General features: G+C 43.2%; 2 protein-coding genes across 11 annotated transcripts in view; one reads left to right on the forward strand and one right to left on the reverse strand.

Moving 5' to 3' along the window:
* Apbb2 (amyloid beta precursor protein binding family B member 2) overlaps positions 1–5,950 on the forward strand; it is a 306,075-nt gene extending 300,125 nt beyond the window's left edge. For all 7 annotated transcript variants that reach the window (XM_055629150.1, XM_055629154.1, XM_055629153.1 and 4 more), the window contains one exon: positions 2,471–5,950. In XM_055629150.1, coding sequence (XP_055485125.1) covers positions 2,471–2,638 — 168 coding nt within the window. In that variant the 3' untranslated portion in view covers positions 2,639–5,950. The remainder of the gene's footprint in view (positions 1–2,470) is intronic.
* Positions 5,951–8,218: 2,268 nt separating this feature from the next.
* The window catches only part of Nsun7 (NOP2/Sun RNA methyltransferase family member 7), a 44,868-nt gene continuing 30,359 nt past the window's right edge, over positions 8,219–22,727 (reverse strand). For all 4 annotated transcript variants that reach the window (XM_055629417.1, XM_055629414.1, XM_055629416.1 and 1 more), the window contains 5 exons: positions 22,414–22,557; positions 21,904–22,005; positions 18,274–18,391; positions 10,320–10,443; positions 8,219–9,870 (listed from right to left, as the gene is read on the reverse strand). In XM_055629417.1, coding sequence (XP_055485392.1) covers positions 9,241–9,870; positions 10,320–10,443; positions 18,274–18,391; positions 21,904–22,005; positions 22,414–22,557 — 1,118 coding nt within the window. In that variant the 3' untranslated portion in view covers positions 8,219–9,240. The remainder of the gene's footprint in view (positions 9,871–10,319; positions 10,444–18,273; positions 18,392–21,903; positions 22,006–22,413; positions 22,558–22,727) is intronic.

Below are 22,727 nucleotides of genomic sequence, written 5' to 3' on the forward strand. Positions count from 1 at the left end.
ACACACACACACACACACACACACACACACACACACACACACACACAGACTTTTTTTTCATCTCTAAGACACTATTGACCTGAGGGGGAGGAGAGGGAAAGAAGAGGGACCCGGAATCCACACTCCATCTGTCCCCACTCACTAGTCCATAGTCGTAGGGCTGTTTTCTCTAAGTGCTGTGGCTCCATTATTCTCGTGCTCGTAAGCCTGTGTGACAGGGAGCAGGGCTGAGGGGAAAGGAGCCGGCAAGCGCAGAGGTTGGTGTGACCCTGGGGGCCAGGTGTGGAGATCTGGATGGGAGGAAAAGGCTACAGGAAATAAACACGCGCTACATTCAATCGAGCAAAAAACTAGATACGTTACAGAATTGAAATGGAGTGTAACAGATGGTTTTGGTCTGAAGTGAATGGCTCTCAGTCTTATTTATACATTTGAAGTGCTAATGAGAGTTAGCTAATTAGTTTTATCAGTGGCTATGGTTTTGGGTTTGTTTTTTGTTTTTGTTTTTCAAATTCCCGGACTGTTTTTTTTTTTTCTTGGAAACACTTTTTTAAATAAAAAATATTAATGCAACCAGCTGGAATAGCTCAGGCAGTGTGGTGGACGGCGCGTGGGTGCAATCCAAACTCCCACCACAGTCTGAGTCCAGCTGTCCCAGTACAGTGGTGCCCTTCTTCATTCAGATCCATGTCATTCTCCATCTGGAGTTCTCATCCATGGATTTGTACTAGCTGAGATATGGTAGTGACACATTCTTCTGAGTTCACTTTTAAGGTGTATTTGAATAATATGTCCTATAGGCCTAAGTGATGGCACTTTAGTGAAATTTGAAATGTATTAGAGGGAGGTTCCTTACTTATGAATGTCATCAGTTATGTACAGTTTTGATTCACACTATACATACGAAAAAAAAAGAAATTTCAAGTCCAGGGTTCGGCATTGTCCCACGTGCCTGCTGATGGATGTGGCCCCCGGGGTCACACCAACCTCTGCGCTTGCCGGCTCCTTTCCCCTCAGCCCTGCTCCTGTCACACAGGCTTACGAGCACGAGAATAATGGAGCCACAGCACTTAGAGAAAACAGCCCTACAACTATGGACTAGTGAGTGGGGACAGATGGAGTGTGGATTCCGGGTCCCTCTTCTTTCCCTCTCCTCCCCCTCAGGTCAATAGTGTCTTAGAGATGAAAAAAAGTCTGTATGTGTGTGTGTGTGTGTGTGTGTGTGTGTGTGTGTGTGTGTGTGTAGGTGTGTAGGTGTGTGTGTGTGTGTGTAGGTGTGTGGTGTGTGACTAGAGATGCACACTTAGTAAGATGCCTTCCCCAGAGCACACATGTGGCCAGCCATCCTTCTGTGTGTGCTGAGTTGAAGGGACCAGTTTTCTGACCTGTGGGATATGAGAAGACATTCGAAGCCTCCTGTCCGTCTCTCGCTGGGTGTTCCATGAATCCGAGGGGGAAGTAGCAATCTATGCCAGGAGGCTGCTGACCTTTAGCTCGACTTTTGAAAATCAGCTATGGGGTTGTTTAATTTGAGATCAGAAAGAAGTGATAAGCTTAGTCATTTTCACCTCACTTTGAAGAACCACTTAGCTTTCTGCTAGTACAGAAGCAAGTGCACTGTTTATTTTTTTCTTTTTCTTTTTTTTTATGTATTATTTAGTATTTTTATGTATTATTTAGTGCATTTCAGTGCATGTTTAAATTTTTTGTTAGTGCACGTATGTATACAGTGCAAGAAAGCGAATGTAAGGACACAGGTGCCACATGTGGGGGTCAGCAGACAACACTGGGGAGTCCATGCTCCCCTGCTTCGAGCTCCTGGGGCGCCTTTACCTGCTGAGCCATCTTACCAGGCGCTCTGCTGCCAGCGCTTACAGAGGCGCTTTCTTTAATCTATTAGAGTTCATACCCGAACCTAACATGCATGATGAAGTCTCAGCACAGCATTCTCTGTTAAAGTAGGAAATGGGCAGGAACAAAGTTTGTGCTGCCAGCCCTATTTTAGGCTTCCTACAACTTTGCCCCATAATTCCCAACCACTCTGTAGTCAAGGAAACTGAAGGAAGAGTGGAGAAATTTACCGACTGGCTGCCTAGAACTCACAGCCTATGGGCCTGGATGCGCACCGCGCCCTCCCTGTCGCGCCGTGTCACCGACGCTTATAGCTGTACGAGTCTGGTGGAAAATTAAGTTAACCGCTCCCCGCACCAATCCTTCTCATTTGGTTAGCTGTTGACCGTGAGCAGCGGGTGAAAAGAAAGGCTGGGAAAAGCGAGCGAGCCGTGGGAACTGAGGACGTCCCACGTTGAGGGGACGAGGCTGGTCGGCAGGTGTGCTGGGGGGGTTGGGGTAGAGCCCGTGCCTTGCACCGGGGACAGCTGGCTCAGCCTTCCCCTCCCGAGAGTCAGTGCGCCAGGTGGGCAGCCACAGGAAGCGTGACCTAAAACGCTGCCTGCTTGTTTCGTTGCAGTTGCGATATCAGAAGTGCTTGGTAGCCAGGCCCCCCTCACAGAAGGCCCGACCTCCACCCCCGCCAGCGGACTCCATGACGAGAAGAGTCACAACTAACGTAAAACGAGGGGTCTTGTCTCTCATTGACACTTTGAAACAGAAACGTCCTGTCACAGAGACGCCCTAGCAGCTCGGGGCTCAAGGATTCTCTCCTTTTTACCTGAAGATCGAATAGCCACACCGGGGGAGGCCAAACCCCTGGCCTTCCTTGCCGCTGCGGGTGCTTTGTCTCCGGAGAACTCACCCTTAAACCAGACAGTGTTAGACGAGCATGTGGTCTTGCCACCGTCACGTGATGCGGAAAGAAGCATGACTTGTTTGTTTTCTTTTTTCTCTAAGTTACATCATGAGCCGTGGAAGGTCTTTTTCTTCCTGTATATATTGTGAACAGGACTGTGCGCGCAGGCGCACACGCTCGCACAGAAGAATATGGTCACACCCTTCCTAGAGGACTAACGCAGTGTCGCTGCAGTGAGCGATGCCCAGGTCCGTTCCGCCGCCCTCTGGACCGGATCTGTCACGAGAAACCTTGGGGTCCCCTCGGCACTTTGCCCAGTTTTCAGCTTCTAAGACGTTCAGACCCTGAGTAACAGATACCATTGAATTGCTGTAAAAGTGGGGTGACACGTTTGGGTTTGGGTTTTTTTCATAAAGAGAACCTGTCGGTTGACAAGAATTGGCTGTTGGCGTCAGTCCAGACATCAATGAGTCAGTTTCCTCAGCAAGCTCTCTAGAGCATGGACACTGTTTCATGTCTACAGCTGTTTGGGGTACTGGGCAAAGGAAAACTTTAAAAATCGATAGAAAGCTTAATTTGAGGAATTAAAATCAAGCAAAAACAAAAAACATAGCCTTTCTTTTCAGATGGTTTTCAGACGGTTATTTTAAAAAAGAGATTAGCAGTCATAATGCATTTGGGATGGGACGAAGTTCAATTCTGCCTTACATTATACAATGCAACTAGAGAATTAAAATATTCTATGGCCATTCTCTACCCACACCTGAAAATGAAATATTCCTACATTTCCCATCCTTAGTTTGATAACGAGCTAATATGCAATCTTAGAGTTGAGGAAATGTCATTTATATCTCCGTCACACACTATTACTTTAGATCTTTAGTGTGTGATTCGTGTTAGTCCGCATCCCGGAGGTCAGTGCACTCCTGTGGTTCCCTAACTGCCCCGTCCTTTCTCTATGCTTTTTGTCCAGAAAGCTGTCTATCCGTCGTGTATTGTCCATGGCAACAAATTTAAGTTGTATTTTTTTTCTTGAATTTATGTATTTAATGTTAGCAGTTTGGTAAGACTTGACCAGACACGTTTTTAAACTTCTATTTTTCCATTTTACCTTCAAGCTTTAATTATTTTTTTTTTTCTTATCCAAGCAAAATACACTCAAAAATAATGGATTGTTTTATGGTGTCCTCCACATACCATTCTCTTTGCCTCTTTGTAGCGAAGAAACCTAACCATAAAGTCACACAGATTTAGACTCTTGTTGACACTGTTATTTTAAAAGGTAGTTGCAAAAGAGATCTCAGATCGATCTCATTAGTCGTGCTTACTTTTAATGTCAAAGCTAATATCCAGTTATACACGTAACGCTTGTAAATTTCCACACTGCTCTGTCTGTAACCTGTCAGGATGGTTTCTGCAGTTTTATCACATTTGAGCCTTATAAGGTAGAAAAGGCACTAAACTCACTGGAGAAATCAAGACACCCAAGCACCAAGAGGCTGCTCTGTGGCCTAGGGTCTCACCAAAGTTCATGAGAGCCAGAGTCAGGGTCCACATCTCCCAGCTTTTGCCACATTATCCTCCTCCTCCATGCAGTCAGGAAGAGCCTTCACAAACAACTCTGGTTCCACGCAGAGAACAGATAATGGAAATATGGCCAGGCGATTTCAGAATTTCCCAGTGAGTTAAGGAAATGTCCAATTTGTCTACCCAGCAGCATTTATTGTAAGACGATTGTCTTTTGTCGGTCAAGGACCGTGTTCCTTAGATGTGTTGTAGAGGACAAATGTCTGTCCTCAGAGCCTGTTCCACTCTGAGGTTTTCTAGAGATTATGTTACTTGTGGTAGCAACATTCCCAGCTGTGGCGCTTAGCCATCACAGCACATGATAAAGCGGGTGACCGAGCCCTCCGCCTGTGGGTCTCCCAGAAACTCACGGAGTCTCAGATACAGAGAACCTGGAATTGTTCTCTGGCATCCTAATGTTACAGTAAAAGGGATGCTATCTGAGAAAATGTGTTAAACTTGGTGCCAACTTGCACACAAGCTGAAGTCACCAGTGCCATCTTAAAAAAAAAAAATCTGAATAAGAAAACCATATTGTGCCCAAAGAAAAGCTGTTCAGCATCCATTTACCGTGGCCCCTCACCTTGAGCTCCATAGTGAAATGTTTTCGTGCATTCACCTTCAAAACTAAAGCAATCCACATTTCTAGGGGAAGTCTCTACCTAAACCCTGTTCGTTTTTAAGACACACATAATGTTTGTTTTCAGGATCAAGAATACTGAGCTAGCTTTAAGTAGCAAATGGACTTATATATGCAATTTTAGGAAGCAGTAAGATGAAAGATAGCCTTTTACCTATAAAATACTTTCACTGCAGATGTTCTGTTTTGAAAATAGCTTCACATACTAAATGCAGGTTGATTTTGTAAAATTATGTTAAACAGTATGTTCAGACACTTTCTGCCATGGCCAAAAAGTATGTATGAAAGTGTGTTTGTATTTGTTCGTGAAAGGATGCCAATGTTTTACCTGAGATCTTAGTGATACTTCAGTTATCTATGCATTCTTTGTATCTGTGGTTTGGTAAACAGGCAGCCATGTTCACTATGCCTTGTATGTCTTATCATTTTTTTAATTAACCTGTTAAATACAGCTTAAACTATTTTTATTTTATTTATTCTATTTTTACTGAAATATACCGCATTATTGTGTTGATGTATTATCTTTACTGGGTATAATGTCAATGTATCCAGGCCTAAGTAATCTCAGTGAACGATTATACGTTGCCTAAAAAGTGGTTTTGTAATTATTCCTAGTCACATTTCTATTGGAATACATGGGGGGGGGGAAATGGCAAAATGCTTAAAGTTTCTTTTATTTTTGAAAAGCAGCTAGGTAGATGCATTCTTACCACCTCACCTGCGCGCTCCTTGGCCGTGTCAAGGGGCAGCCAGCACGCCTGTATGGCTGAGAATTCTTCGTAGACTAAGGCACTGTGCGGTGCTTCATTTTTATATCCCTCACAGCACATGGAATCTCATCAAAAAGAGACACAGATAGCCACATGCCCTCTGTTTCTACCAGGATTTATGACCACCCGTAGCTAATGAGAACCATTGTTTTGTTTACTTGTCTGTCGTATTGCATGAAGGGACGTTAGACCCATTTCCATTAAAACAAGTTCTTGGTGACTCAACTATTGGCACTGCTACTTTTTTTTTTTTTTTTTTAAATCCACATTAGGCATTTTTAAGAAGGACACAGAAGAAACCACTCAAAACTGGGTCACTTGCTTGGAGGCACAGAACTTCCCTCCGTGCGTGGCACACTCAGTTCATGAGCATTTGCAACACAAGATTCCAAAAAGCGTCTCCCCGGCAATAGCAGTTTAGTCAAACCGCACCGCAAAGCTCTCTGGCTGGCTGGGTTTCACCTAACATCTGATGTGCTTACAGCCAGCAGGAAAGTAATTGGACTTGTTTCAGCGTGCTGGGGGTATGGCTCAGTGGTGGAGAGCTTGTACGACAGGTGCGGGGATTGGAGTTTAATGGCTGGAACCACAGTTGGGGGGTGGGGGAGGGCAGGGAGGGAAGACAAAGATGTTGGCTGGCACCGTCAGAGCATGGCCAGGCAGCCACACCGGCCACTTCCTCCTGAAAGGACATCTTGTCTCTTTTTGATGCCTTTTGCTGTTGGCGATGCGTACACATTTACATGTAAAATGTCGTGAGGATAAATGTGGCTGGGTACAGCCGTTGACTCGTTTGTCTGGCAGCATGGCCACACACCTACAAGAAACAAATACAAATTTGGTGTCTCTGCAGTAGTTGTTTTATTTTTGTATTATTACTGCTTCAAATTAAACTTTTAAAAAATCATTTTAGTAATGTAAGATTCTGCTTTCATTAATGTTTGCATTTTCCCACTTGGTGAGGATTAGGAAGTAGGTCAGTAAAGGGAGCAGGCATTCTGGACTCATCTAGTCCTCAGTTAGGTTTTTTTTTTTTGTTTGTTTGTTTGTTTGTTTGTTTGTTTTTGTAGGCTCTCTTTTAGGATTAAGGTATTCCAGCACGCACACAACGCAAAGCCTGCCTTTCATTCTTGTAAGAGTGAGAACTAGAGGTGGGACTGCATCAAATCCAAAGTGAAAGGTGCCAACTAGAAAGTCAGCTGGCCGTGGTTTAACTCCCTGGTACACAGACAACAAATAAAAGGACCCACCCAAGTTTTGTTCATTTGTTGTGTTGTGCTGTCTTGTCATTATGTAACCCAGACTGGCCTTGAACTCGTGGCTATCCTCCCGCCCCAGCCTCCTGAGTACTGGGATTATCGCTGTGTGCCACCACACGCCACCTTCTCTTAGGCTGTTAAAGACAGCTCTCATGAATCAACATTTCATCCTGTTTTCAGGAGGTTTACACTGGTAAGTAGGTTCAGGTAAAAATAGGAGTTTGTTTGGGTGAGGCTCTGGCTTCAATCTCCAGCACCACGAAGTAAATAAATAAAAATATGAATTGTTACTGCCGTGTTTAAATATGAGTAGTTTGATTTTTTTTTTCCAACACTTTAAGAAGCTCATCATGGTAAAATGCCAATTAAAAGTCTGCAGTCAGCAATCTTCACTAGAGTTCTCTATGTTGCTGTTACCCTGTTTTCCTAATTGATTCTGTTCTTCCTAGAAGATTCCCAAAGGAAAGCACACAGGCTTAACTGGTGAGGGATTCCATTCAGAATGTCCATGAAGGGTGTGGCTAAAACTAATTTAGTGCTACAAGTGGTGAAAAGTGCCACATGCTGCTAGAGGTTAAAAAAGATCCTGAGCCTCTGTAGCGAAGAGAGTTAACCCGGAAAACACACTTGAAAATAATCAGTTCAGACTTGGTGGGGTGGTTTTCAGCCTGGGCTCCGTTCCTGGGATGAGATGGCAGCCCCTCTCTGAACGATGGGAGATGAGGCTGCACCTCAGGGCACATAATTTAAAGAGATGCATAGTTTATACCTTAGTGAGATACCTAAGCATTAGAAGCAGGGTGGGCTTGTGCTTTTAGGGCTGGGGGTGGAGACTAGCACTCGTATATGCTAAGGGCTGAGGCAGGGGCCTACTGTGCAGCTTGAGCTAGAGCGGAACTGGGAACCCTTCTGCCTGTTGCCTACATTTTGTGCTTTTTAAGAGTCAACTAACGAGCATTCTTTTGGAATATAAATATAAACCTCCTGAAGTACCAAACTCATTTTCTTCATTTGTGGATTTTAACGAAAAATATGTCTTTAGCTAAAAGGAAACTGAACTCTGAAAACCAAACCCACTGATTCTTTGATCTCTCCGCTTGACGAGAGCCAAGAGAGCCCGCTTGCGCTGAAACAGGCCCCAGTCCACTACCTGAACCAAGCGTTTAGAACTCACACTTCAACTGAAGATAAAGCTTTACGTCCAAACTATGAATGTGGCTGAGATTTTTAAAAATAAGAGTTGTAATCCTAACTTTATTGAATGTCAAACAATTTCTGTTGCCATGATGAAAAAAATCAGACCCAGAAATGATAATCATGTCAATATTGGTAGGCAATTGTTACTATAGCTAAGAGTAGTTGACATTTAACATATTTAACATAGTACTACAATATACTTTACTTGTACATCCAGAAATGAGTTACCAGGGTTTGATCACTGTGTGCCATTGAAATGACTTGCACATTTGGCTGTGTCACCTGATCTTTGCATAGAATCAGAAACCTTTGAGTTTATTCAATGATACGTCACTTGTGTTCAACAGTTAGACCTCTTTCTCAGAATAAGAATTGTGGGTAGAAGCTTGCTCACTGTCCTTGCTCCAGCAATGTTTGATGTAAACAGAAGGGCAGGGTTACCATGCTCAGTCTACTGAGGATTCTGGCCGTTCTCCAGAAACATTTCTGTTTGTTTGTTTCTTTGTTTTTTGTTTGTTTGTTTCTGAATGGACCTCTGGACTGTGTATACCTGGCACTCAGGATTTCCTGTGTGTCCTCCTCCAGAAGCTCAGTCCGTTAGAGGACCTCCTGACATGCCCCGTCTCAGGAGCAGTGGAGCTGGCCTCCACTGCGATTCAAGAGGTTTCAGCTGCAGGAACCGCCTAGGTAAGGAGTGGCCTTGGGTTCTTGGCTAGATCGCAGGCAAGCACAGCAGAACTCTCTACCAGGCCCGGCAATGGAATCTGCAATGCAGCCTGCTGAAAGGGATACTATGTTCCCTGCAGGTAAGACAGCTGCACTTGGTCCGCACTTGAAACTCCCAAGAGAGACGAGTTCTGAAAGCTGATCTTTAGCACTGAGCTGATGAAACCATAATTTTGCGCACTCAGTCCCCTCCATTATTCTTTCTCATCTGTCTTCCTTCTCGGGAGGTTATGTTGCATTAGAAGATACTGAGTGACCAAAAGCACCAGTATCTTGTGAAATGGCATCTAAGTGTGAAGAAACCCCAGCCACTTTGTAACAAGGGCCACTCCATCAAAGCCATGGTCTAGAGTGCCTAAGAAGGGAGAAAGGTGTGTTTTCCTTAGGCTTCTCCCCTCTTCTGGGTACTGAGGCGACAAAGCTGGGCACATTAGCCTTTGATCCAACAAAGCGGTAATAAAAGTGGCCTGTTGGCATCTGCGATCTGCCCCCCGGGGAACTGTGGAACGGGAACATTACTGGCGGCAAAACGATTTCGACAGATTTCAGAGGAATCACTTTACCTTCCGGCCGAGATCTCACCAAGTATGTCTGCTTGTCTACCGGCCTGGAGGAACCAGTGCTCTTTACCAACGCTGTCGGTAAAGGATTGGCGGCAGGCTTGGTGGCCTTTTTAATCTGGGGGGAAGTGGCCTCGTGAGTCACGGTTTTTGGGGGGAGAGGTGTTTTTGCCGTGTAGGTCTCAACCCGAGAAGTACTTGCTTTATTTTCTTGATTCAGAAACTCGGTGATTTTTATTTGGGTGCTGTTATCGGTCCCAGGAGCTTTGGGCAGTAACGCCTTTGCTTTTTTCTTCCTCTTCTCCCGTTTGGATGACTTCCCAACTTCAACCCCATCCAGTAGACCCTTGGCTGCAGCTCGGGCCAGAACGTCTCTCACAGACACCGTCTCGGATGGGTCTCGCTGCAATGAAAGCAGCAGTTGTTAGTGTGGAAAAGGTGGCCATCATGGAGCAGATATTAAATCTTTATCGGCGACTTGGTGAAAATTAAAACATATTAAAGGAAAGGTTTGGGGGGCCTTACCCCATAATGTAACTCCTAAGCCCTAGCAAGTAACTTTTTTTCTTAGTTCAACTGCCCCATTTACAAACCTCATAAGAATCACACTGCTTACTTCTTACATGTTAGGGAAGAACACCAGACAGTTGGCAGACTGCTGGGAGAGGCTGGACTGGAGGGCAAGCCAAAGAGGAAGACACATGAAGAGCAGAAGCTACAGAGCAAAAATCCTCTTCTTGCCCTTCAGCTGTTTGTGAAAGGCAAGGATACTGAAAAATGGCCCCCATGGTGAGAGTTTGCTGTTTTCAGCTCCAGAGTGTGCTCTGGGTTACGAGTTTGCTTCCTTCTTACCTCTCTTGTTAAAATAGAAAGAAAACAACCATTGGTAATATCAGATGGTTCCATTCTAAAGAATTTGTCCATAGACAGTTGTATTTCTCTTAAGGAGCACAGTGGAAGGACAGGGGGACTGAGCCTGCAGGAAGAGAGGAGAAATTTGACAGTTAAAAATGGCTCTTTATCTAAGAAAGGAAGAGAGTCAGCCTCAACACTACTTTCTACTTTCTGTTTCGCCAATCACTTAAGTAAAAATCTCAAACAAGAGAAAGTAGTGAAGCTGTCTTCCCCCGAATTTTAAGTGGAAAGCTCAGTATTTCCTGTTAGCTTCCGAAGTCTCTGAGAAACTGCTCCAAGAATAACAACCTTTTCACAAACTGAAAAGCTCCGTATTTTGTGTTATCAAAATAGGCCAGTAGAGCAGTCACAGGTGTGTAGAGCCAGGACTGCAGACATGGCACGGGGGGGGGGGGGTCTTAGTATGCTTCCCTAACGTGCAGGAAGCTGTGGGTGGGATCCTTAGCACTGAATAAACCAGGGACAGTGACCCAGACCTGTAATCCCATCACTCGGGAAGTAGAACGGTTGAAACAAGTTCAAGGTCATAGTTAGCTCCATAGCAAGTACAAGGCCAGCTCCTGGGCTACATAAGGCCTTATCTCAAAACAGACAAGCAAACAAGCAACAGAGAAAAACAACCAACAGGGGGAATGAGAGGCTTCAGCAAGTAAAAGCACAAATCATCTGATGGCCTGAACTCAATTCCTGGACACACAGAATGGAAAAACAAACTTGACTCCCAAGTTAGCCTCTGTCCACCACATATGCTCTGTGGCTTGTGCGCGCGCGTGCACACACACACACACACACACACACACACACAGAGTCCAAGGTCATTATCAACTACATAGTGAGTTTGAGGACAGCCTAAGATACATGAGAGCCTGTGCCACAAAAGACAAAAGAAAAATATATAGGAAAGACTTTCTAACACAAATATAAAAACTTTTAATTAGTCCTAAGCTTATAATTTTGTTCTTTTTATATTTAATTTCTCATTTAATTTAATTTTATTCATTTAATTTTATTTATATATATGATTTTACTTATAAATAATAGATACTTATGTTCATATTATATCATTAAACATAATTATGGCATTATATATTTGTGACTGTGGTAAACACCTAATTGATAACAATACTTATGTTTCCATATTTAGGGGCCGGAATATAATCTAATCAAAGCAATTAAACACTGTCCATATGAATGAAAGTTTCAGGAATGTTTCATTAATTTTGTCTGTTGTGAAATTTAAAACCAATTTTAAGTTTATATTTGTTTCATCATTTGCCGCGTAGGTTCAAAGCTCATGAATACAGCGTAACTCGATTAGTTTCCACATTACACACATAAACCAACTTACAGTGATACAAGTAAGACCAAGAATGAACGGTGAGGTAAGAAGAGACAAATCCTACAGGAGGACAGAGTTTAGGTGAGGCTAACAGCAACTGTGGGAGAGTGCAAATAAGAAAACCTCCGCAGGAGGGGCGCCATGATGCTGTGTCTTGAGGAGGGAGTAGTTTCTGGAATAGCGAGGAGAGCGAACAGGAGGAGAATGAGGAGGAGCAAGAACCTGAAACGCACTCTGCATTCAGCAAGTATTTCCCCTGGGACAGCAGTGAGGAAGGACGTGTCACCTGGGAAAGGGGCAGACACACATGACCTCTCGGGACTCAGCAGAGAGTCTGGAACAGCGAGGAGTGGGGCTAACTCAGTAGGCAAGAGGCCTAGCTGCCCCGATCTACCTTACAGCCAGCCGCCGTTTCTGAGGGCGAGCTATCTCATTGGGTCACCTGAAATCCACTGTGCAAACAAATCCATTTTTTTGTTGTTGTTCTTTTTTGAGACAGGGTCTCACTGTGTAGCCCTGGCTAGCCGGTAGGTATGTACTGAAAGGGTTAGACTAACTTTGTAACCTGTATGTCTTCTAAAGCCTATAGTTTTGAGTTTTAGGTCCAGGTTAAGCTAAAGCCTCTTAGCACCTTTCCAGAGAACAGAGAAATGTGACCCTATCTGTGAGGACAGATAGAAAAAAAGCAAGCAAGCAATGACCTTCACTCAGCAAAAAGAAGGACCAGACCCTTGTCTTCGAGATAGTGTTTCTTAGCAACCAACCCAGACGACCTCAATCCTTCTTCTGAGTAGCTCCTGACCTCCAGCCAAAAGTCCGCAGCCCCAATCTTCAAGGATGAGCTAACCACCCCCACCTTCAATTGCAGCTGCATCCACACTTGGTAGGACTGGCCAAGCTTGAGCACCTAAGATTAACCAATTGTCTTTATAGCTTCCTCATCCAATCCTAAATTGCCAAAACTGCAACTTCACCTTTGTCTCCCGGGGCCACTCTCTGCTGACCAGCAGGAGTGACCCCATTGCGCAAAAGTTAAATTAAACCTCTTGCTTTTACATCAAGTTGTGGTCTGTGGGAGTTTCTGGGAAGGGTGCGATCTTGAACTCCTGAGCTGTGAGACCCCAGGTCTTACAGTAGAACAGGCTGGCCTCAAGCTCAGAGATCCACCTGCCTCTGCCTCCAGGGTTCTGGGATTAAAGGCACTCACTACCACTCCCAGCCAACTAATTTTTTTAATCCAACATGATGCCACAAGTGGAAAGTTCCACATCTGACCTCAGGTGTCAGATCACACTCAAAACACTAGGACATTAAAATGTTGTCAAAAATCAGTCTCAGCTTTCTGTGAAAGATGCATGTGAAACATAGGAGAACTCTGTATGTAGACTTGTGTTCCATCCCCACCCCAGGACCTGTATATGTACAAATATTCCAACATCTAAATGTATACAAACTCTGAAGTACTTTTGATCCCAAGCAATTCATATATGGGATGCTTCACCAATATATGCATGTTTTCTAGGAAAACAGAAATTATCTTTAAACTTTTATTCACATAAATACATACCCCCATATATATACGTATATATATATATATACATATATATGTATATATATGTATATACATCACTTATAATTGATTCACTCATTGAAACAAATTTTTGTTACCAATGTAGAATCTATTTAGTCTCCAAACGTAAACATGAAAATTCATTTTTAAAATTTTAATTCACTGATAAATTGCTGCTACCTAGTAGAGTTATCTGACACACACTAGGCATTCAGTGCACTGTGTTTAAAATGCTATTATAGATAGCTACTTTCATGCATTCTAATGGTAGTAGTGATTCATAAATAAGATTAGACAATTTGTCTTCTGGAAATTATTCCTACAAAATGGCTTCTGAATTCCAGTTTATAGCTTATTTCTTTACATATTAAATATCATACCCAGAGTCTCCTCCTCTGATCTAGATGAGAATTTTTTCTTTAGTTGACCTCATATGAAAATATGGATTTGTAATTGATCTTGGAATGGATAAGGACTCTTGGTGATGTTGGGTAAGTGTATTTTGCAAATGAGAAGTGTAAATTTTGGGAAACTACGGAATAGACTGTTCTGTGGTAAACAGTATCACCCACAAAATTTAAGTCCTCTCAAAACTTCGAGATGAAACTTTGTTGCAGAATAGATCCACTTGAGTTAGGAAACCCTGAATCTAACACTGAGTAGTCCCTGTGAGAAGAGAAAGACGCACCACGTGTAATCCCAGCACTCAGGAGGCAGAGGCCAGCATGGTCTACAAAGCAAGTCCAGGACAGCCAAGGCTACACAGAGAAACCCTGTCTCAAACAAAACAAAACAAAACAAAACAAAAACAAAAACAAAAAAAGGAAAGAGAAAGACCCCAGACCACAGGGAAGAAGCTTTGTATATAGAAGCAGAGATTTGACTGAGAGAAATGCCGAGGACTGCCAGCAACTACCAAAGGCACAGAACAGCTCTCCACCACAGGCTCTACAAGGACCTAACCCTGCCAACACCACCTTTAAGACTTGGGACCTCCAGAACCATCAGTAAGTATCTATAAAGGAAAAAGTTCAAGTTTTTAATCAAAACCATCAAAAAATGAAATTACGTGGGAGATGGAGGTGCCATCACAGTGTAAAGCCCTATGTTCAATCTCCAGTGCTGGAAAGGAAAAGGCAGGGGAGGGTGGGGAGGACAGAGGATAGAATAAGAAAAAATCAGCAATAATATGAAATTCTTGTAGTTTTTATGAAGATGCTTATACTCTTGATACATGACAAAATATTAAAAGATTAATTATCCAGTTGGAAAGCGGTGTGCGCCGTGTGAACAGGTGTGCTCAACACTGGACTCGTTATATGCTGCTGGGAGCTGAATTCTGGTGCTCATGACTGCACACCAAGCACTCTTAGCCACTGAGCTATCTCTCCAGCCCAATGTGGGGACTTTTAAGAGGGTGTCAGATTCTGCAAAGCTCTGTTCTTGAGCTGCAAGCCCACTCATCCTCCTCTCTACTGGAGAGTTGAGTCTCTGCGCTTCCTGACCATCTGTGGCAGAGCCTGCTGATGAGGAGGGGGTCTCCTCAGTTTTTCTCAACTACTCCCTAAAGAAAGAGTTTCTGCTGATCACTCCTAGTACTTCTTCTATTCATTTTTAATCTTTATTTCTATGTATCTTAAAGTTTATGTGAACCATTGTCTCTGTCTTTAAATATGAATTATATCTGTTCATACTATATTCTAAATTCATCATGGCTCACAGGAAAGGAAAGCAAAATCATTTTACTCTTGTTATATTATTTTCTCAACAATCTTTCCCCTAAGAAATCAGGAACCGTACATGTACAATGACTGATTTGGTGATGTTCCTGCCATAACAGCAGCTCTTTGTCGATAGATGGTAATTTAGCAACTGTGATACTCAGGACTCTCAGGATGTGTGGTTGACTCTCAGCTATTTTACAGTCTGGTGTCAACTTGACACAAGGTAGATTCATCTGAAAGGGGGAAACTTCAGTTGAGAAAATGTCTCCATGAGATCTAGCCATAGGGTATTTTCTTAATCAGTGATTGCTAAGAGAGGGCCCAGCCCATGGTGAGTGGTGCTATCCCTGGGCTGATGGTCCTATGTTCTATAAGAAAGCAGGATGAGCAAGCCAGGAGAATACGCTAGTAAGCAGTGCCCCTTCGTGGTCTCTGGTATCAGCTCCTGCCTCCTGGCTGCTGCAGTGACTTCCTTCAAAGATGGACTGTGATGTGGAAGTGTAAACCAGATAAACCCTTTCCTCCCCAAGTTGCTTTTGGTCATGATGTTTCGACACAGCAATGGAAACCCTAACTACAGCAGAAATTGGTACCAAAATAATGTGTTATTTTCTGTAATAGACATGACCGTGTGTTGGTAGAGAGACTTTGGAACTGTGAGCTGAAAAGGCCATTGAGTATTGAAAACTTTGATGGACTGTTCTGTGGAAGCCTGGGAGAAAAGAGTATTGAGAGAAATGCCTACAGTGAAGGCATGGCTGGTGAAGTTCCGGATGGAAGTTTGAGAGTTACTTAAGACTACCAGGGCCCTTGCACATTTACTATTTTCAAGCAAGTTCTATGGTTCTGGTCATTCTGGTCACCTCGGCTGAAAAATCAGCTGTGATTAACAGAGACTGGTACCACTGAAATGAAACCATTGTTTTACTGAGACAATTGATGCTGGCTAGCTGGGGCTGAGAAATTAGTAGTGACTAAGAAGAGGCCAGCATCACTGAGGTGAAATCTTCTGGGAAGTGTTTCCTGACAGCACAGAGGAGCTGTGTTCCTGAGGCTGGCCGAGGTTGTACCTCACGCTGCTTGCCAAACTTGGTAGTTTAAGAGTCACCCAGGTGGTACTGGTTTTGAATGCATCAAGAGGTCATGGAGAGCAGCTGAGGCTTGGCACTGTGAGAAGAGAGGAGAGGCCTTTGGTGAAGCAGCAGCCTCGGTAGCAGTCGAAGGCCCAGGATTAAAGGGAACACGGAGAGAAGTTGAGGCTGGCACCAGGAAGAGAGCCTAGGAGAAGCTATTGGTGAAAGTGAAGCCCAGGTGCAGCAGAAGACTCCAGAACCATGGGACAATGGCCGAGACAGGGGCAGCAGTGGAGAGGAGCCCACCCAAGCTTAGAGGGCAAGCTTTGGGCGCTGCAGGGGGCCAAGCCAAAGAAATGACCCTGGTCCCTCGGAGGAGCCCCGGAGACGTGAGTGAGTCCCAGATTATTGGACATTGAGTTATTTCCACTATTGAAGTCTGGTTTTGCTTTGTTTAGATTGTGACTGTGCCCTGGTTCTTCCCTCTTGGAATGAGAAAGTATTTAACTTAATTTTTATTTTACTGGAGCTCACAGTTGAGAGACTTTAACTTTTCAAGAGATTTTGGAGGGGCTGGAGAGATGGCTCATTGGTTAAGAGCACTGGTTGCTTTTCTAGAGAACCTAGGTCCAATTCCCAGCATCGTCATGGGAGTTCACCACTGTCTGTAACTCCAGTTCCAGGGGATCTGACACTCCCACACAGACACATACAGACACAGTGCACATAAAATAAAAATCAGCCATTAAAATTTTTTTAAAAGAGATTTTGGGGTTTTACAAAGACTTTGTATAAGAGAGCAGGCTAAACAAGCCGTGATGTACCACAAGTAGACAGCGCCCCTCCATGGACTCCGCCTGAGCTCCTGCTTTCTGGTTCCTGCCCTGTTTAGGGTTCTGTCCTAACTCCCTTCAACAATCAGCTACAATGTGGAAGTTAAGTCGGATAAAACCTTTTCTCCCCAACTTGTTTTTTGCCGTGGTATTTCCTCACAACAATGGAAACCCTAACAAGGACAGCTATCAACAGAAGCTTCTAAACAAGAAAGGAAAGTCAGCAAGAGAGGAAATGTTGATGTCATTAACTTGTTAGCCTGTGAAATGAAAAATGCAAAAATAACAAGTTGGGAAGGCAGAACAGGCTATATACATACTAAGATTCTAAAGAAAAATCACAGCATGAAAATAGATGTTTAATTCATTATCACAGTCTTGGAAAACTAATTAGTCTTGAAAAACTTATTCTTGGAGTGAGATATTGATATCCACAGTACACATTGTATTTGTTTTGAATTATTTAGTGTTTGTTTGGTTGTTTGGGCAGTACTGGAGATTAAACCAAAAACCTCAAATATACTAGGCAAGCATTCTACAACTGAGCTACATCCCATACCTTCGCATTCATTTTTTGAGACAGGCCTCTCTATGTGGCCCAGGCTGGCCTCAGACTTGTGGCAACCCTCCTTCCATCCTCAGCCGTACAAGAACAAGAGACTAAGCTGTGAATCATCACACCCAGCTCAGTTTGCAGTATTAATGCTCTCTCTCTTTCCCATCTTTACTGCTGTATTTTACCTGGAAACTGCCCCAGATATCCATGTCATTTTTTTTTTTTTTTACCAATTTACCAGTGGGTTCAAAATATTAAAAGTGCTTAAGATAACACACATCCGGTGTCTATTTTCTAAAAATATTTTGTATATTCATTTTTCCTTAGAACAATATGATATTTGGACTCAGTTTATTCAAGAATCAACCAAGCCAACACCCAATGCCTTTAGTTTTCCCAATAACAAAAAGAAGATAATCTTTCATGTACAATATACAATGTTCATAGACTAGTGCTGTGGCTTGGTGGGTGACAGTGCCGGCCACCAAACCTGGTGCTCTGAGTTCGATTCCTGAGCCCCACACGGTGGCTAGAGAAGTGACTCATACAAATCATCCTTCAACATCTGCACGTGTGCGTACACACACACACACACACACACACACACACACACTACATAATACACAAAATACACATAAAGCTATTAAAGAAAGTATTCATTCAAAAGCTCTCAAGAATCCACTTTAAAGCTGTAAGATTTGGGGCTGTTTTGTCATATTAAATGCTAACAAAAGTATGATGTGTTACTATAACTCTAAAAACCATGCTTGTCAGATTCAAGCCCTTGCATCCTTACCTGTAAGGCTGTGTTTTAAACAATTGGTTTTGACTGTCCAGAGCTTTGTTAACAACAGCTTCATTTTCTTCTTCATAAACAGAGCATGTGCAATAAACAACTGCTTGAGCTTTGGTAACTGTATTGAAAGAAGATGCAATCAATACTGGGACCCAATGCACATTTGCTGCTTCCAGACACACGTTTGTGACTAATGCATACCGCCAAATATTGATGGAAATGACTTATGCGACGCTTGCGTGCCTCCCCTTTATTTTATTTTTTTTAATTTAAAAATTACATTTGTTTCTGTGTGTGTGTCAAGTCACGCACGTGGGAGCCAGGGGGCGACTTGTGGAAACTGATCCTCTCCTGCCACTATGGGAGTCCCCAGCATCACACTCAGTTCATCAGGCTCAGAGGCGAGCACCCTTTCCTGCTGAGACAACCTCAGTGCCCCGGGATGGCTCTCCTTCAAAAAGAAGCTTGTATTAGGAATGCAAGCAATGACCAGGAAGTCAAGTAAATCCAGCTAGACTGTACAAAAGAGAAAGATCGATCTATCACTGCGATCAATCTAATCCCCCACACAAAGCAATAAATACTGTTATCAAGAGCAGACATTCCTCTATATCACCTACTTAGTTTAAGGGACTCTAGAAACAGCCATTAATGGGAATTGTAATTCTGTTTCTTGCTGCTATGCGAACCTGGAGAAATTTACTCTAAAGACTCAGGTCTCTCTTCCATGAAACAAGGCACCACCTCCGGCAGGCCAGGTACTTTTCTCGGCTTTGAGGTCATCAACGAGAAAGATGAAAAGCCTGCCACTGTGGAACTTACTCTCCAGCAGAGGACTAACGAGTGAAACAAGATTAGGAAAACAATTTACGTGATAAAATGGATGGGGGTGGGTGACAGTTTTGGGAGAGAAGCTGTCGGTTCAAGGAGTATAGTCACAACAATCACTGCTAATCTAGAAGACTGTGGACAGACAAGGAGATGGCGGAGGAGCAGCCACGGCCAGGCGTGGAGGCCCTGAAAGGGCAAGTGGGACTAGCATTTCAAAGGCTGCTGGAGCCCAGATAAGGAGAGTCGCAGGCGGGTAAGATAGATGGAGAGACGGCTGCTCAGCAGCTCTGAGCACTGTCTGTCCGTGGATGTTTAGCCCCTAGATGGGCTGTGATTTTTACACTGCTTGAAACCCATTGTTGTGACCAGTTTCACTCCACAGAGGACAGTGGTGGAAGCAAGGAGACTAATGAAGGCCGTGAGGTTATCCTAGTGTAAGCTCTCCATGTGGACATAGTGAAAATAATGGATGTGGCTCGTCCCCACTCTATATTATATTACGGCTTACCTGGAGGTCTATTGATATTGTCACTAACTGAAATGACAGTAAGGGGGAAGGGCAGGCACGGCGGGGGGGGGGGGTGTGGAGCTGCAGAACTTCCGCTTTCCACCTTTTAACTTTGAGAAGTTACAATATAGGGGATTCTCGTTAATTCTCGTTCCAGAGAGCCAGAGTGGGAGGACAGACCAGAAGCTATGAAGAGAGTGACAGACACCAGCCTCCTTGAGCTGACTGCCTTCGGTGGTAGAGGATACAGTGATGTGGGCTTTCATGATTTTAGTGGAGGATAGTGAGAAGGTGTGAGGCTTGGGCGGCAACCCAGGTCCACCCCCATTCCCATCCCTGTGCTGATTTTCTTGATCAAAAAGGCACAGAAGCCAAGAGAGAATATCCCATGAGGACTAGAAAAGTAAGTACAAGGTGACTGGCAAATAATAGATGCTCGACAAACTTCCAAATGGTTCAAATGTATTTTCATAAAACATAAAGAGGACTGGGCCAGCATTTACATTGCTGATTCCAAATGGACCTTTGAGTCATTTCTGTAAAAAATTGGAGTCAATCCCTGATTACATACTCGACCTAACGTTGCTTTATGGGGAAACTATAAATGAAGTGTCTTAATCTTGACAGTTACCAGACACTTTTTTTTTTTAACATGACAAAACAGCTTATGCCATTAAAATCTTTTGCTTTCTTCACGTGAACGTGTGGCGTATACACCCGTGTGCAGAGGCCTGTAAGGATGGCAGGTGTTACGCTCTGTCGCTCTCCTCTTCATTCCCTTCAGACTTGTTTCTTACGGACCTGGGGCTAGGATGGCGACCGTAAGTCTAAGTGATCCTCCTGCCTCTGCCCCCAGCGCAGTGCTGGCGTCCAGGCGCATGCACAGCCGTGCCCAGCTTTTTACATGGATACTGGGGATTCACACTCACATATTCATGCTTGCTCGGTTTTTACTCACTGACCCATCTCCCCAGGCCTCCTTTTCACTTTCTATGGTTCTTTATGAAGTTTTTTTTTTTTTTTTTTTTTACAAATAAAATAAAATTTAAACATTCCACTAAACTTTAGTAAAAGTATGTAATTTACCGGTTTCCTAATCTTCCACCGAACTCATTTCATAGTTTGTGCATGTTATCGGTTCCAAAGGAGGACCTCCTTCATGCTCCTCTGCCTTATTTCTGTCTTATGAACACTGGGGCTTTATGTAGTAAGTTACAGTTCCTACAGACTCATCTTGGAGTTTTCACAGAGATTCTCACTATAATGCTAATATCTGGTTTGTAAACATCCGACCACCAGAGACATTTGATAGCCATACACTGAACTAAAAGAAAACATTAATTTGTTGGCTTTATTTTTTGAGCCAGGGGGTCTGGTAGCTCAGGCTGGCCTCACACTTGCTACGTAGCCAATGGTAACTGATCCTCCTGCCTGGGATCACAGGCCTGTGCCACCGTGTTTGGCTAGGATTCCTGTGGCTGTCTAGATCTCAGCATCCAACTGCAGACAAGCACGGCCAGGTGCTCAGAAGCAGCGTGGTGCTCAGATCTGCGTGCAGCGACTGGAGCAGAGGTGTGCTTTCAGAGCACAGACTTCAAGCCTCCAGGAGAGCTAGCCCTTTATCTGCAACTGCACCTCTCCGTTCTCTACACGGCAAGAACGCAGAAGTGAGAGTCGGTTTAGCTAGGCTTGGAGATACAAACCTTTAACCCCAGAACTCAGCATGCTAAAGTAGAAGGAGTGCTCCAGACTGGCTTAGGCTATGAGAGCCCCCCTCAAAACAAGTAAATAAAGAACACTTGGTAGAACACTGAAGAGTTGTCATGGATGGACAAGATGACGACAGAAGAATGACGGCACGTGAGAAGTCAAAGTGCAGAGTAGGAAAGGTGAAAGTGTACAGTCGTGAACTGGGTAGGCAGCACGTGGAAAACGGAGGCAAGAGGAACGTAAGCTCCAGCCCTGCATGCTCTGCACAGTGAGGCTGTAAACAAACAGATGTAGAGCTATAGATAACTTTCCTTCAGCATTGATAATTTATTAAATTATGCTAGATAACCGAGCTTATAATAGTAAACTTAGTATAGTTTACTATCTATCTATATGCAGGTAGGATATTTTTAAATCTTATTAAGTTGGTCAAAATGAACATTCGATTTGAGGGCGCTGTGATCGAAATATCACTTGTGGTTCACCAGTTATTGCTTTGTTCTAGTAGGTGATGAAGTGTGTATCCATGATTCAAAGATTAACACTGTGTGTTGATAAGCTGGCACTAATGATAAACTTACATTTCATTGCGTGTGTCAGCTGTTCGTATTGCTTCTCAGCAAGGATCTGAAGCTTATTTTCTGTTGGCCCACCTTGAGAAAGGTCTTGAAGTAAACCTGTATCTAAATTTTAAAGAGTAAATACACACTTTTTAAATATGACGGTGTGGGCACTGTTCATAAATGGCTGTTTTCAAATTACTCTTCAATCAATTGTCTAATAATACATATTTTCATAAAAAATTCCTAATTATGCAATTGATAAAATATTGACTTGTAATTGAAACATCAATAAAGATAATTATGTTTAGTTTTATTACTGTTTTCCAAAAGGAATGAGAAAATATTTCATCTTGCTTTTCTCCATGTCTCTGAAATAATCATTCAAAGAACTGTATAAGCCACTTATACGATGAATACAACCAATCTGAAGAGCAATACACAAAATAAAAAAAAAAAAAGATTATCCAGTGTTGAAATTGATGAGTTACAGTGAATGAATTTCATTAATTTAGAAATCAGAACAGGTACCTCCATGTTCATTCAAAATAAATTCCACCGGGTTACTAACACCTAGCGCTGAACAACGAGGCAGCAACAGAATGACCTTAACATTCTGCAGCCTGTGATCCTTTGATTCAATGTCAACAAATGTTTCATGAAGTATCTCAATATCTGGGAAGGAAAAAATAGCAAAATAATAATAATAAGAAGAAAGACAAGAAAAATACCTCATGTTAAATATCCAAATAAAATGAAAATCTGAATGTAGCATATGATCATAGCTCTTTACCATTTGTGTGTGTGTGTGTGTGTGTGTGTGTGTGTGTGTGTGTGTGTGTGTG

Source organism: Psammomys obesus, unplaced genomic scaffold (assembly GCF_907164565.1).
Source record: "Psammomys obesus unplaced genomic scaffold, mPsaObe1.curated_primary_1811, whole genome shotgun sequence".
In the NCBI taxonomy this organism is placed as follows: domain Eukaryota; kingdom Metazoa; phylum Chordata; class Mammalia; order Rodentia; family Muridae; genus Psammomys; species Psammomys obesus.